This window comes from Psilocybe cubensis, chromosome 13 (genome assembly GCF_017499595.1).
Source record: "Psilocybe cubensis strain MGC-MH-2018 chromosome 13, whole genome shotgun sequence".
Classification (NCBI taxonomy): Eukaryota; Fungi; Basidiomycota; class Agaricomycetes; order Agaricales; family Agrocybaceae; genus Psilocybe; species Psilocybe cubensis.
In genome coordinates, this window is record NC_063011.1 from 1,538,090 (window position 1) to 1,552,012 (window position 13,923).

A 13,923-nucleotide genomic window follows, 5' to 3' on the forward strand; every position below is an offset into this window, starting at 1 on the left:
AAACTCACTGGAATTTCTTCAAACCACAGGGATAATACATTGAAATATTCCCTAAGCATGATTGATAGTGTTATGCTATTGGACATTCTGTATGCCAGTGTCCCGCTCAGTTCGGTTGGTGAACCAATGGACTATTGTATATTACCACCTCCACCACAGAATGTACTCCCATGGAAATTTACACATACACGCCTCGTGGGACACATACAATTGATCACTTATTCCCAAGACCCTTTGTTGGGATTTCGTCTGCGCGTACATCCGCCCGAGAAACCTCACCGGGATATTTGGTTCAATCCCACCCTCCAAGCCACTGAATCTACTCATGACTGAGCTGTTTGATGGGGCTTCGGCGTAAAATGTCTGCTGCGTGAATTCCTATGGAGCGTGGACCTAATTTCACTACTTAACAGCATTCTGTCAACAGCTAATTTCATGCCCACTGTACGATAGCTAGAACCTGTTGAACCTGTACAAACTTTAGCATACAATCGATCTACTCCACCGAGTCTGCATTCAGACACGAGAATTGTGGCTGAAGTGCATCCGGGGGGAGGGGGGGATCATCCTCCGCACTTCCATCGGTCGCCTATGCCCTGGAGAGAAAGCGGACTCCTAGCCGTCGCCCTCTTCATCACACAGAACGTGCTACCTGCCTATCTAAAAATACTAGGCGCAACACACCAAAAATGAGAACAAAATTTAAATGTCTGTGCAGAGGAAATGAGTGGTGTGTATACATTGTTGCTAGATCTTCCATGATTAATAATACAAATGCCAGAGAGAATCTGAGTCCGTCTAATGCAAATCTTAAACATTAGATTCTACATATAATCCATAAGGGTTGATCCACCGATACATAGTATCGTTTGATGGATCCGAGATGTCGATCGGATGCGTTGATTGTTTGTCCTTCGACGATTTGGGAGGGTCTACAACCATCCATCGATCCGACTCTGTGATTCGTTGTTCAGTACAAACATAGTAAAACTTTGGTGCTTGTGGAACGTACCCATTTCACGGATTTTGTCAAACTCCGAGATATCACTGGAAATTTCATGATTGGATTAATAACGAATTATAGAGCACTGGAAAAAATTCGATGCTCACTCGTCTATCTTGAAGTACGGATGCACGAGGAGCTCTAGTATCCCAAAGCGTGTCTGTGGGCTGGGGTCCAGAAGCTGAAGACAACGATTAGAATGTGTGTGCATGGTTTCAGAAAAGAAAATGAGACTTGCCCCGCAAAGCAGACTAAGAGAATCTTCGTCAAGTCCCTGGTCCTTGAAGAATTTTTTCCTCTCCTCATGCTCGACGTAATCTTCATTCCACGTCAAAACATCACTGCTCTCCTCAAAACTCCGCAGAACCTACATTCAGGGAAGTCAGCCATCACACATCAAAACAAAGCCAAACCCAAACCAGAAAACCACTCACCCGCTCCTGCACCCCGACTATCTCCGCAAACACACACCCCAGCGCCCAGTAGTCTACGGGGTAGCTGTACCCACCCGCGCATATCTTCTCAGGCGCCATGTACCCGCGCGTGCCTACCGCGCGCGTGGTGTATACAGAGTCTCTGTGCAGCGGCGCCAGCGCGGGCGTGCGGTGGCTCAGCCCGAAGTCGCCCAGCTTGACGATGCCGTTGGGCGAGAAGAGGATATTAGCGGGCTTGATATCGTTGTGGATTACCCCTATACTGTGGAGTGTGGCGAGCCCGGTAGCCTGTGGGTGAGGTGTGTGTCAGGGGTTGGTGATGGGGATGATGGCAAAAGGAGGAGAAAAACGTACGATTTGGGCGATGATGCGTCGGACGTCGTGACGCGGCAGCAGCGTACGCAGGTTGTCCAGTACATCGGCTAGGTCGGTGGCCATCAATGGCTGAAATGGCGAAAAGGAAGAAGAACGGTAAGTATCGATTTACACGGATATGTACAGTCTGAAAGCACTTGCACTTACCAACAGCAAGCAATGCTCCCCGTGGAATGTCGTCGTCGCAACCAACGACATAATGAACTCGAAGCCGATTTTACCCTCCTTTGGTGCCTCCGCGATGCGCTTGTATACCTCGCATTCGCTCTTCAGCTGCGCGCGCGCCCGTAAACCATCCGCGAGCGGTACATCGCGCGTCTTGAAACGCTTGAGGACCCAGATGCTATCCTGCCTCAGCCCTATCTCCGACTCCATATCGACATCCGTCGCCTTGCTCGTTGCTGGCGGTGTGGCGTCGGATTCGGGGTCGGAGAGGGAGACGACGCGCACGGTCTCGATACGTGCGGTGCCGTTGCCTGCGCCGATTTTGCGCACCTGGCGCACGGCTATGCAGCGTCCTTGCAGCTGCGTGAAGCCGTGTAGCGGCAGCGGGGTCTGCGGTGCGTTTGATACAATGTGCGGGGGGAGAATGTTCTTGTATCCAACGAGATGTGCGTTTAGGATGCGCACCAGATCCTCCGTCTCCGCGCACCCGCATTCTCTCACCTCGGATACCCGCCGCCGGTGTGTGTATTCTACTGATAACACAGCAGGTTTCTCCGACGGTGAGGAATTCCTGAGAGACTTGGCGGTATCTGCCCTGCTGGGGCAGTAGCTGCCTTTCTCGTCGTCCGTGTTGATGATATGATCAGGCGGTGACACAGATTCGGACCCACTGGTGCAAGATTGTGGAAGTGAGTCGCCGCCGTGTAAAGTTGCGCCGTCCAGCGCCTCGTCTGCAGTGGTGCGTACCCGCGCGTTGCCCATGCCATTGTTCTCCCAGTTGCTGGATAAATCGACATCGAGATTTGAGTCGACATCGATTTCCCCAGCTAAATACTTGGGAGCTATGTGTGGGCTTGCGCGCGATGACGCGCGCTGGTGGATGTCGCTCGGGCGTGTACTGCGTTTGTAGTCGAAGCTGCCGCTGCTGTCTTTTTGACTTGTGTCGCTTGAAGACTTTGTCTTGTCGGCGCGTGGAGACTCGGGCCTGCTGAGTCGTGGCTGTCTGGTGCTTTTGCTTGTGGCTTTGCGTTTGATTGCGCTAGTGTTTTCGCTTTTGCTGCGGCCTTTGGAATCGCACTTGGAGGTTTTGGCACCGGCACCGGCACTGGAAGGGAAGGCGTGCTGTTTTGGTGTCGGCGTCTCGTCTGGGTGGGCGGAATACAGCGTGCGGCCGCGGAGCTGTGTGTCGAGCGCGTGCTGGCGGGAGCAGACGCCCCATATGCTGCTCGCGTTGGAGGAGGAGGAGGAGGAAGAGGAAGAGGTGCACGCTGGGGCGCTTGGGCTGGGGACTGATCCTGAGCCCGATCGTGCGCTGGAGCTTGATTTTGATCTTGATCGCGAGTTTGATCTTGAGCTCGAAGTACCTGTATGGTTTAGGTCTACTTTGAAATTCGGAGAGGTGGGGCTGTTGACCGTGAACAGAGGGTACGACTGGGCTGACGACGACGCCGACGCGGACGAGGATGACGAGGATGACGCGAACGACGCGAAAGACGCGAATGACACGAACGAGGAGGACGATAAATGTGTCAACGTCTTCACCGCGGCATGTCTGTAGTGCAAGGACGGGGTCTTTCCCTCGCGTGCAAGTGGCCCCGGCTTGGGAATGGCACGGTGGGGCCAGTTGCTTTGAGTCGTCTGTTGTGGCATTACGATGAAGGTGGAATGTAGGTAAGAAACGCGTTTGCTTTGTCTATGTGTATGTGCCACTCGGCAAGGGATTCTGACAATGTGGGGTAGGGAGGATCAGGGGGTGGCCTGGGGGGATTTGGGTTATAAAGCGGTGTCGCTGGCGTAAGGGTTGTGTTTATGGTGTATGACTCGGCGTTACAGTTTGGGCCCTTGCCTGTGTAACGGTAACGTGTAAACAGTTGTTTGTGTTTGTGAGAGGATAGTACAATCTATTCAACTCACCTTGCCGATGTCAATGAGGTTGAAGCAAATGCCACAGCGTGCAGTGCGTGGTTGGTTTTGGTTTGGTTTTATGTTTTCAAGCGGTGATCGGTTTCGAGATTGGAAGTTTGTGGAAGAGAGGTGAATGGTTATTTTTATAACGGTGTTGAATTGCTTGAAATATTGGTTTATAGCACCCGCTCGCCCATCCGTCTGATGGTATGGCAAATCAGTGTCGTCTTTATTAGGCAGGTCAGGTCAGTTCAGGTCACAGCACGATTGGGTTTCGTGTGACATTGGAAGATCGAATTATGCGGACTGGAACTCATGGTTTTATCGCAAAGACGTTATTCGGTGCGCAGGTGGGTGGGTTGATGCGCGAGAGCAGCAACGATGGATAAGATTGATGATTCCGAAATGGATGCCGCGTGTACCTTTGGCAGTGTTAATGAGCCGTTAAACTTTTGAGCTCACCAGGTAGTAAAGGCGCTTTGCATGCTTTATATTTTGACCTTCAGCCTTTACTGTTTCATGGGAGTTCCGGTGCAAGTTCTTGCGAAGCTGAATCCTGGTTACTCTGTTTAAGCGGTAGGAAGCATGCACAATAAAAACAACGATGAATTGAAGGTAAGAAATTATAGGATCTATATTCTGTTGGGGCTCATCAATTGCCTAGGTGGCCTGTAAGATGGGCCCTCGTTGTTTTGATAAAGGTAACTACTATGTTACACCCACCATTCTGTTGTTTAGATTGACCATCGGGTTTGTCTGCTACCTCATCACGACCGGTTTTCATAAAAGTCTCGTATCGGCTCTGCCAGTTGCAACGCTGGAAGTATGCGTTCATGAAAGCCACCTTCGAGTCGTGGTGCATACCCCGCGAATCGTGTACCAGTTCATCTATCATAAGAATCCGTTCGGCTTCTTCTTCCAAAGTATAATTGGCTGGATTATTTCTTAGTCTTTTAAGTTTGCAGATCAAAAAAATTAGAGGAGGCTTACGATGGGTTTGAACGGAATCCTTGTCTTCGGGGCCGATAGCGAAGACGAGATTACTTTGCCCATCTGTGGTGTAGGCAGGTAATTGCTGATTAGGGTGAAGTAGTTGGCTGCTGCTAGTGGTTTTAGGCTGGGACCCTTTGTGCGCTGCCGTTTTCTTCTGAGAATTCTTCATGTAACCCAATTTTTAATTTGAGAAGATAAAGAGATTGTACAAAATAAAAAGACGTGGAGAGTTTTATAGCTGTAGCCCGTATGGCAATGCGGCAGTGCGGTCAGTGCATGTCAGTGCATACCGTGGTGGTGTCAGTGAAATTTCAGTGCATGTTACCAATAATTAATGAATTGATCAGTACGTGTCAGTGCGCGAGCAGAATGTGTCAGTCTATTGCCGTTGGCCCAGGAGGGGGCACAGAAACTTCGAGAGAAGTGCAAGGGACGTGCACTGTAATGGGACGTGCGTGAATGCTGAGCGCTGAGCGCTGAAGCGCTGAAGACGTGCGCCAGTGGCTTCATGGGCGTGCGTGGTGAGGGTTCGAACCGTGTTCTAGAGGGAAGTCGCCGTGATGGAGCGTGTGAATAATTAACTTCAACAAATTTTGTCATCTCTCTTGGACTCTTCGCTCTATATTGGACGAGACTTGCACCACTAAGGTTTAAAAAGTAGTTTCCGATCAAAATTGTAATGTAAATTGTCAAATAATAGTACATTTGAGCACAGCTAAAGTTGATTGAGGGTTTAAGGTTTAGAACCCGGCACCTCAAGTCCCCATTGCATTTTATTTAGCTCCCAGTAGCGTGAATAAGAAAGATATGATGGTCAGAACTCAGTGCAGGTTTACTAGTGTCAGTGCACTTACTTTTTGTATTCAGTGCAAAGACATCCTTTATATGCCACCGAGCGCGAGGTTTTTACTAACTACACGCGAAATAAGAGACAGTTCTTCCAGTTTTTTCACGGAGTTTTTCCACGGAAACAATCAGAGACATGAGAAATCTATACCATTTGTCCATACTATTTACAGTATCTTTTGACATTACACAACAGATACCTTAGGCGTAAATGCCCAAAGCTTTCTTTTTATTCTACTAATCGCACAACCGCACAATGATACAAAAACACACCCTGTTACGATGTGCGACAACCTTAATGACTTCGTCACAATTTTGTTGCAATGTAAAATTTTGTCCAAACACATTTTCGTGTATCCACAATGTATTTCAGCGCACAGTGATGTCAGTGCAGTCAGTGCATATACATTATATGTCTGTGCGTTGCAGGTAATGAGCTACACTGATGTGCACTGACATGCACTGACATTTCTTGTTGCCCAAAAATAAAATTTCCCGTCCCATTGGTGGCCTTGGTGGACTCGTTATGTCTCATCAAGGCCATCCTCAATCTTTGAACTGAATTAAAAAATCTGGAATGAGCCATCAGACTCTTGGATACAGGTTTGGCCAATGTACATACGTAAGAGCAAAGATTGAATTGTAAATTCGACCTTTGGTCGGAATAAGCCTGCTTGGAAAATCAACTTGAAGTCGAAATAGTAGATTCAATTTCGTAAACGCTTCAGCTTCGAAAACCCTAAAAAAAATTGGTTTGCCCTTGGATCTAACCCTTCTTATGCATTTTAAAATCCTTCTTTCAATTTGAAAGCTGAGCACTAAATGTTATCGCTTGTCCATGGTCCCTATAAACACATTGTGATGGCGTTTAATGTACATAAATTTTGGTTTATCATACAAGAAAATAATACAATAGAAATTCCGAGTCGTTACGCGTCTAATGCAGACATAAAAATTAGCAATGAGACACATATGGACCGTAGGGATTGATCCAACGATACATTGTATCGTTGGTTGGATCCGATGTTTCGATCGGATATGTCGGCGTCGACTTGTCGTCGGGATTTGAGGTGTCGACGACAAGGAACCTTTCTGGCTCTGTGTAATAGTTTAGTATAAAAATGTTGTCAATATTATACGTGGAACGTACCTGTTTGGCCGATCTTGTCGAACTCGGAGAATTCCCTGAGGAGGGAAGAATGTCAGGTTGAATGTAAACTGGTGACAAAGGATTGAAACTTACTCGTCGATCTTAAAGTATGGATGAGCAATAAGCTCCAATATCCCAAAACGTGTCTGGGGATTTGGGTCTAGCAGCTGAAGACAGTGATCAGCACATAGGCGCGCGGTTTCGCAAAAAACAAAATATTACCCCACAAACAAGATCAAGAGAGTCTTCATCGAGCTCCTGTTCCTCGAAAAAGTTTCTCCTCTCCTCAACGTCGCCATAATCCTCCTCCCACGTCAAAATGTCCCTGAACTCCTCAAAACTCCTCAACACCTACACAGACAGGGGGGTCAGCCACATCAAAACAAAGCCAAATCCCAACAAAACCACACTCACTCGATCCTCCATGCCCACCATCTCCGCGAATACACACCCTAGCGCCCAGTAATCCACAGGGTAACTGTACCCACCCACGCGGACCTTCTCGGGCGCCATGTACCCGCGCGTGCCCACTGCGCGTGAGGCGTACACCGTGTCTCGGTGCAGCGGCGCCATTGTAGGTGTTCGGTGGCTCAGCCCGAAGTCGCCGAGCTTGACGGTGCCGGAGGGGGTGAAGAGAATGTTTGCGGGCTTCAAATCACTGTGGATGACGCCGATGCTATGCAGGGTGGCCAGCCCTGTTGCCTGTGGGTTAAATGTGTGGTGAGTAAAGGATTGATCTTGGAAATGATGGAAAAGAGGAGGTGAAAACGTACAATTTGTGCAATTATGCGACGGGTATCGCGACGAGCCAATATCGTCTGTCTGCTATAGAGAACGTCCGCCAGATCTGTGGCCATCAGAGGCTAGATACAAAGAAAAATAGTAAGTGAGCTACCCGCGTCTTGATCATCGATTGTGCTTACCAATAGGAGACAGTGCTCCCCGCGGAAGGTCATCGTTGCCACCAATTCCATAACGAATTCAAACCCGACCTTTCCCTCCCTCGGCGCCTCCGCGATGCGCCTATACACCTCGCATTCGTTCTTTAGTTGCGAGCGCGCTCGTAGGCCGTCCGCAAAGGGCACGTCACGGGTTTTGAAGCGCTTCAGCGCCCAAATGGTGTCGTTTTCCAGACCTATTGCAGATCTGGACGCGGAAATGGATACAGAGCGCACGGTCTCAATGCGCGCAGTACCGTTTCCAGACCCGATGTCGCGCACCTTGCGCACGGCGATGCTTTGTCCTTTGAGCATGGTGAAGCCATTCAGCGGCTTTGGCGACTCCGCTGCATGCGACACAACATGCGGGGGCAGGACACTCCCATACCCAGCGAGATGGGCGTCGAGCAGGCTTATCAATTCGTCCCTCTTCTCCTCACACCTGCGATGAAACCTCTTCGTCTCAGAGGAGCTTCTCTTTGCGCCTTGAGTGTGGATGGTCTGGTCCGGACGAGACTCAGAGCTGGTACCCGAGCCGCAGGCGCTGTCGTTGGGGAAAGTCGGTAGCAACTCCTTGCTACCGTAGAAATTTTTACCATCCAGCGCCTCGTCTGCGGCGGAGTATGCCCGTACATTGCTGTTGCTGTTGCTGCTATCTCCATTTCTGGAGGAATCTATTTCAAAGTCCAAAGTTAAATCTAGGTGTAAAGCTTGTGGAAAGGCGCGGGTGCTGGTACGCGATGATGCGTGCTGGCGGATGCTGCTGTTAACGTTTTGGCTTGCGTCGCGTGTTGGCTTGGTCTTGTCGGCGCTCGATGACTCAGACCTGCTGAGTCGTGGCTGTCTGGTGCACTTGCTGTGGCTTTTTCTGTTACTGCTGCTGCTTCTTTTGCTGTGGCTCTGGTCTATGGAAACAACCTTGGAGGACACGCCACCGACACTGGAAGGGAAGGTGGGCTGCTTCGGTGTCAGTGTCTCCTCAGGCTCGTCGGTATATAGCGTGCGTCCACGGAGCTGTGTGTCGAGTGCGCGCTGGCGGGAGCACACACCCCAGATGCTGCTGGTGTGTGAAGAAGAGGAAGAGGTGGAGCACGCTGGAGCACTTGAGCTGGGTCCTGAGCCCGAGCCTAATGCACTGCTGGAGCCTGATCCCGAGCCAAAGGTGTTTGTCTGGTTAAGATCTAGTCCGAAATTAGGGGATGTGGGGCTGTTGATTGTCAATAGAGAGTATGTTTTTGACGACGACGAGGTTGATGCCACCGCCAACGATGAAGATGACGATAACGACGCGATCGCGGACGCGAACGAGGATGCGAAAAAGGACGGTGTCGCGGACGTCGACAATACCTGCGCTAGCGTCTGCTTCCCTGGGTACCTGTGGTGCAACGAGGCCCGGGTCTTTCGTGCGAGTGGCCCTGGCTGTGGCATGGCGCGAGGAGGCCTGTGGCATTGATCGGTCTGCTGTGGCATTGCGATGAGGGTGGATATGTAGGTAATAAAAACGCGTCTGGTCGGGTGTTTTCTGTCTCGTGAGCGTGTAAGCGCCACTCGGCAAGATGGTTATGACAATGCGGTAGGGAGGGGGTCAGTAGAGAAAGAGGAAGAGGAAGGGTGAATTAGCGCGTTTGTCGCTGCGCGGTGGGTGGTGATCGCGAAAAGGTTTATCGATCGCTGGTGTAGGTATATGCCACAGCGCTTGGGCCTTTGGTATGGCAGTACCGTGTGTAAGCCGCTGTTTTTGGGAAGGAGAAAGCTATCTCTGATCTTATCAGTCTACCTCTTGGTGCTGGTGTCGACGCTGTGCCACAGCACGGTGTTCGGGGTATGGATTGTCTTTTATCTCAAAGGGGGATGCTTTTTCTGCGCTATACAAGTGGATGGTAATGATTATGGAGATGTTGGGTCACTTGAAATAATATTTTATTGCATCCGTTCGTCCAATCATCCACAGATGTCTCTATTAGGCAGGTAAGGTCTTTACCTTTGGCTTCGTTTGATTTCGAAAGCTGTAAAAATCACTGAAGCTTATGGTAAAGACACCATTCTCTGCGCTGTTTGGTGGTCCAATCCCCTGGAACTTCGATGGGCAAGATCGGTTAATTAATGGCAGTATGTACCTTTGACATCCAATGTGAATGAGCTGTCAGAATTGGCCAGTTTGTTCGTTGTAAAACCAGCTATTCTTACTTGATTAGCTTGACTTTCAATGTTCAATGCTTACTGTTTCATGGGATTTCTGGAGCTTCTTACCCTGGTTACATTGTCGAATATTCTGTTTGAGTTTATCACTTATCTAGATGGTTTGTAACATAATCGCTTCACCGTTGCTGTTTTTATGGCAGGACATTGCTATTGATTCAAAAGGGATGCAAAGAGGCTAAGTAGATCACTGCGTCCACCAGCATGCTATTTGGCTGGACATTCGGAGTTGTCTGCTACTTCCTCACAACCGCTTTTCATGAAGATTTCGTACCGACTTTGCCACTTGCTTTGCTGGAAAAATTCGTTCATTAAAGCGACCTTGGTGTTGTGATCCATATCCCCCGAATCATGGATCTGTTCATCTAGCAAAAGAATACGTTCAGCTTCTTCATCCAACGAGTATGAAGCTAAATAGTCTTGTGAATCTTTTGATTTAATCAAACTTGGGTAGGGCGTACGATGGTTTTGGGTAGATTCCTTGTATTTGGAGTCAATGACGGTTCCGGGATTACTTTGGCCATTCGAGGTGTTGGTAGCTGGTTGTTTATCATTTTCGCCAACTGGTGGACTACCTGCAGAGTTTTTAGACTGTGCGCCTTTGCGGGCAGCTGCTTTCTTCTGAGAGTGTTTCATCTGAAGGCGAGTTTTAGGCTTTCGAGGGGATAAGATGATTGCAGAATTAAACAGTTGAGGGGCGTTCTTATATGTACAGCTAGAACAGTGGCCCGTTTATTTGAAAGTAGGTTGAAGTGCCTGGATATGGAGGCCCGTTCATTGTCATTGGTGGCTAGGGTGGTATCTTTGTCATCCCGACTCAATCTTCGAATCAAGGCACACAATAATGAAATGGCTGTTAGTTGAAATACTAACGACTACTTTTGCGCGATATTTGGGCCAACAATGCTATATACCTACTATTTACTAAGGTATGGATCTGTCGTTCAACCAGCTTCGACCTTCCATTGGAGTAAGGCACCTTGTAAAAAGAGGCCAATCAAAAAGTTCGGTTTTATAGGCTTCAGGATTCTGAAGAAAAATTACTTTTCTCCAGTTCTCTAGTCTTGAGTATTTTCCAGGTTTCAAGGCTGAGTTCTGAGCATCATCCCGTGCGACCTGTCTTTGAAGTTTGACCGTGGGACAGCGGCAAGCCCCTTTTACATGTGTCGGCGCGTCAAGAGTAACGTGACCACTTATTCGTGTAACGTGTCACCCCAAGCCTTTGTCGCTACGTTTCCCCAACCCTACAATTTACCAGCTTACACCCATATCCTCCTCTCAACAACTTGAACGAACAGAGAGAAAACTTGAGGGTCAAGGGTACATCTGCTCACTATGTTCACCGAAGAACTCAAAGCGTTCAAACGACTGGGTTTCCGACATGTATGTCGTTGTCAAGTGTCTATCTCACACATCTAGTTTTATTCATAATCTTCTTGTTTTCGGTATAGGTTCTTCTACAAATTCTTAACTTTGCGTCTGTTATTGCCTCGGGACTCATGATATGGAAAGGACTTGGGATTATCACCAATTCTGAATCACCGATCGTAGTTGTCTTGAGGTACGTCTGCAAAACATATATTTCGCCTCGAGCCGGAGCAAGGAACACATCGCTAACCGTAATCGACTGACTTTAGTGGATCAATGGAACCAGCCTTCTATCGCGGAGATTTGCTTTTCCTCACGAATCCTCCAAATGAGCGCTATCAAACCGGTGACATCACAGTGTACAAGATCCCTGGCGCCGATATCCCAATTGTCCATCGTGTGCTAGAGACGCACGATGTCTCACCGAAGACCAAGAAGTCGAAGAAAGCTGCTGCAGAAACGACGATATCTGTCCCAACCCTCCCTCACCAACGACTACTAACCAAGGGTGACAACAATTATGTCGACGATATTGAGTTGTACCAGGGATTGGAATGGCTGGAACGAAAGCACATTGTGGGCAAGGTTCGAGGGTGAGTTATATTCATTGCGTGTATCTGTGCATCTTTTGACTGCATTACTTCTGAAGGTTCCTCCCATATGTTGGTTACGTTACAATCGCTATGGTTCGTCTGTTGACAATTGTTCTTCCATGCTGTGATTTTAACTTTCATCATAGAACGATTTCCCGCAGCTGAAATACGCGTTGCTCGGCGGTCTGGGTCTTTTAGCACTAATACAACGGGAATAGACGCATTCTGTTAAAAGCATTATCCCACTGGCCCCGAAAGGATCACATTAATGCAATACATACCCGCCTGTACTATTACTCATAATTTAACAGATATTTGTGCTGCCGGATTCAATTAATTTCTGTTCGATGGCCTCTCAAGCACGTTTTCAGGTTTTTGATCCATTATTTTTCGACAACCGTGGAACTCGTAAAGCCGGGGATCTCGAAATGCCGTCAATTGCGCGTCTGACGTTATCATGGTCCACATTCTTGCAGAGGACAAAAACGAAGTGTGGCATCACTTCAAGTTTGTCTGAGGACAGTCTCAGTTGTCGATGTTATCTGAAAAACTGCTATAAATCAACTGCAGTCCAAGATCCGGCGTCGAATCTTTTTCCTGGCTCTAATCGACTTCAATTGTCAAGTAATCGACGTTCAACATTTGGTTTGCCAAAGCATTCAGCATCGGGTATTCCTGTCAATTTGATGCCTTCTGATTGTATATTATTGAACGCTAATAATGATACATGATGTACAGCTTACACAAGTTGCTAGGATTCATCATTCGGACAACATACTGTAAATAACCTAAGCAAGCTGGGTCTTCACTGTTTGGCTGCTGATTGACCGCATTGTACTAGTTGTAGATAACCTCGATGGTGCAGTTTTTACACGTTTCATTCGTCCTGCAGAAGGCGACGTTTCGAGGGGCTCTTCCTCTGATTCTTTCTCTTCTTCTTGGAATATCTCCAGGTTTCGCTTTCCACCGACTCGGCCATAACATGCAGAATCGTTTTTCCAAGACCATTTATCGTCGTCCGGAAGGTTAAGCATGTGTTTACGCAGAATCGCAATGACAGCTTTATGCGTGGGTTTGGATCCATGGATTGACTGAAGAAAGATCAACTGACGTAGCTCCTCCATGCATGGAGCCAAGTCTTTGAAGTAGGGCGTGAAACAGTCGGTAATGCCTACTTTGAAATCTTCTGGAGATGGTGTCTTCATGAGCACGCCTTTTGTAACGGCAATGAGTGTGAAGTCGCTGCCGTGTCATACTTTTTTTTTTTTGGTGGAGCCACGTAGTAAACGACAGCTTACAAGAGTTAGTTTCGAGTACTGGCCAAAGGGTGCGAGGGTTATAAACCCTCACTAACAGTAGTGATTGAGAGATTGAAGAGAATGCCGACCCGGAGGAATGCTTTAGGCACATCGTATTAAAGGCAGTGTGGGACTTTGACATAGGTTTTGTCCGCGTCCGCGAAGACGCGTCATTATGCCTGTACCCACTACAACCCCCTTCATTCTAGTCCAATCCTCGTGCAGGTATTCCTCATCTTTGAGGTTCCCTGCCACGTCTTTAGGACGGTCTCGAAACAGTTCATTTTCAAAAAGGGCAGCATAAAGATTCCAGAAACTGGCGCTGAGGTTAAAACGGTGATCCATTCCAAATTCAATCGTTTTGAGTTGCCAGCTTTTTATTCCTCCGCGGCGTGCTGTAGCCAGTTCATAATGGTTATTGATAAATAACGAAACTAATAGCATATGGGCTCGTCATAAAGGCGCTGTATCTAGCAATTTAAAGTCTATGTAGTTGTGCCTTGCAAAAAAGCACATCATAATTTTGGGAGGTTTGGACATGAATAAATAAGATTGAGTTACAGTATCAGTATTAAGGTCAAGGAACAGTGTAACGAAACAATGGTAGAAAGCGAGATAGCAGGAGGGGTTAACGATACGGTGAAACGAAGGACGAT

The 13,923-nt window shown here is 48.1% G+C and overlaps 6 protein-coding genes across 6 annotated transcripts; 1 reads left to right on the plus strand and 5 right to left on the minus strand.

The window, feature by feature from the left end:
• Nucleotides 1-810: 810 nt before the first annotated feature.
• Nucleotides 811-3,627, minus strand: JR316_0013220 (Serine/threonine-protein kinase SSN3; the record flags this gene model as incomplete). The annotated part of the gene is made up of 7 exons (XM_047898832.1): nt 811-956; nt 1,013-1,047; nt 1,111-1,184; nt 1,242-1,370; nt 1,438-1,725; nt 1,792-1,881; nt 1,960-3,627. The coding sequence occupies 7 exons, from the start codon at nt 3,625-3,627 to the stop codon at nt 811-813; spliced, it is 2,430 nt and encodes an 809-aa protein (XP_047742380.1).
• Nucleotides 3,628-4,391: 764 nt separating this feature from the next.
• JR316_0013221 (uncharacterized protein) lies at nt 4,392-5,044 on the minus strand (the record flags this gene model as incomplete). Its single annotated transcript, XM_047898833.1, has 3 exons — nt 4,392-4,438; nt 4,606-4,815; nt 4,873-5,044. 3 exons carry the CDS (start codon nt 5,042-5,044, stop codon nt 4,392-4,394), a joined length of 429 nt encoding a protein of 142 aa, XP_047742381.1.
• Nucleotides 5,045-6,676: 1,632 nt separating this feature from the next.
• JR316_0013222 (putative serine/threonine-protein kinase) lies at nt 6,677-9,279 on the minus strand (the record flags this gene model as incomplete). The annotated part of the gene is made up of 7 exons (XM_047898834.1): nt 6,677-6,819; nt 6,872-6,906; nt 6,965-7,038; nt 7,094-7,222; nt 7,286-7,573; nt 7,645-7,734; nt 7,795-9,279. 7 exons carry the CDS (start codon nt 9,277-9,279, stop codon nt 6,677-6,679), a joined length of 2,244 nt encoding a protein of 747 aa, XP_047742382.1.
• A 936-nt stretch (nt 9,280-10,215) lies between these two features.
• JR316_0013223 (uncharacterized protein) lies at nt 10,216-10,644 on the minus strand (the record flags this gene model as incomplete). The annotated part of the gene is made up of 2 exons (XM_047898835.1): nt 10,216-10,418; nt 10,470-10,644. 2 exons carry the CDS (start codon nt 10,642-10,644, stop codon nt 10,216-10,218), a joined length of 378 nt encoding a protein of 125 aa, XP_047742383.1.
• Nucleotides 10,645-11,343: 699 nt separating this feature from the next.
• On the plus strand, nt 11,344-12,187 carry JR316_0013224 (Signal peptidase complex catalytic subunit; the record flags this gene model as incomplete). Its single annotated transcript, XM_047898836.1, has 5 exons — nt 11,344-11,391; nt 11,460-11,569; nt 11,646-11,969; nt 12,026-12,062; nt 12,116-12,187. 5 exons carry the CDS (start codon nt 11,344-11,346, stop codon nt 12,185-12,187), a joined length of 591 nt encoding a protein of 196 aa, XP_047742384.1.
• Nucleotides 12,188-12,757: 570 nt separating this feature from the next.
• On the minus strand, nt 12,758-13,711 carry JR316_0013225 (uncharacterized protein; the record flags this gene model as incomplete). Its single annotated transcript, XM_047898837.1, has 2 exons — nt 12,758-13,182; nt 13,453-13,711. 2 exons carry the CDS (start codon nt 13,709-13,711, stop codon nt 12,758-12,760), a joined length of 684 nt encoding a protein of 227 aa, XP_047742385.1.
• Nucleotides 13,712-13,923: the final 212 nt, after the last annotated feature.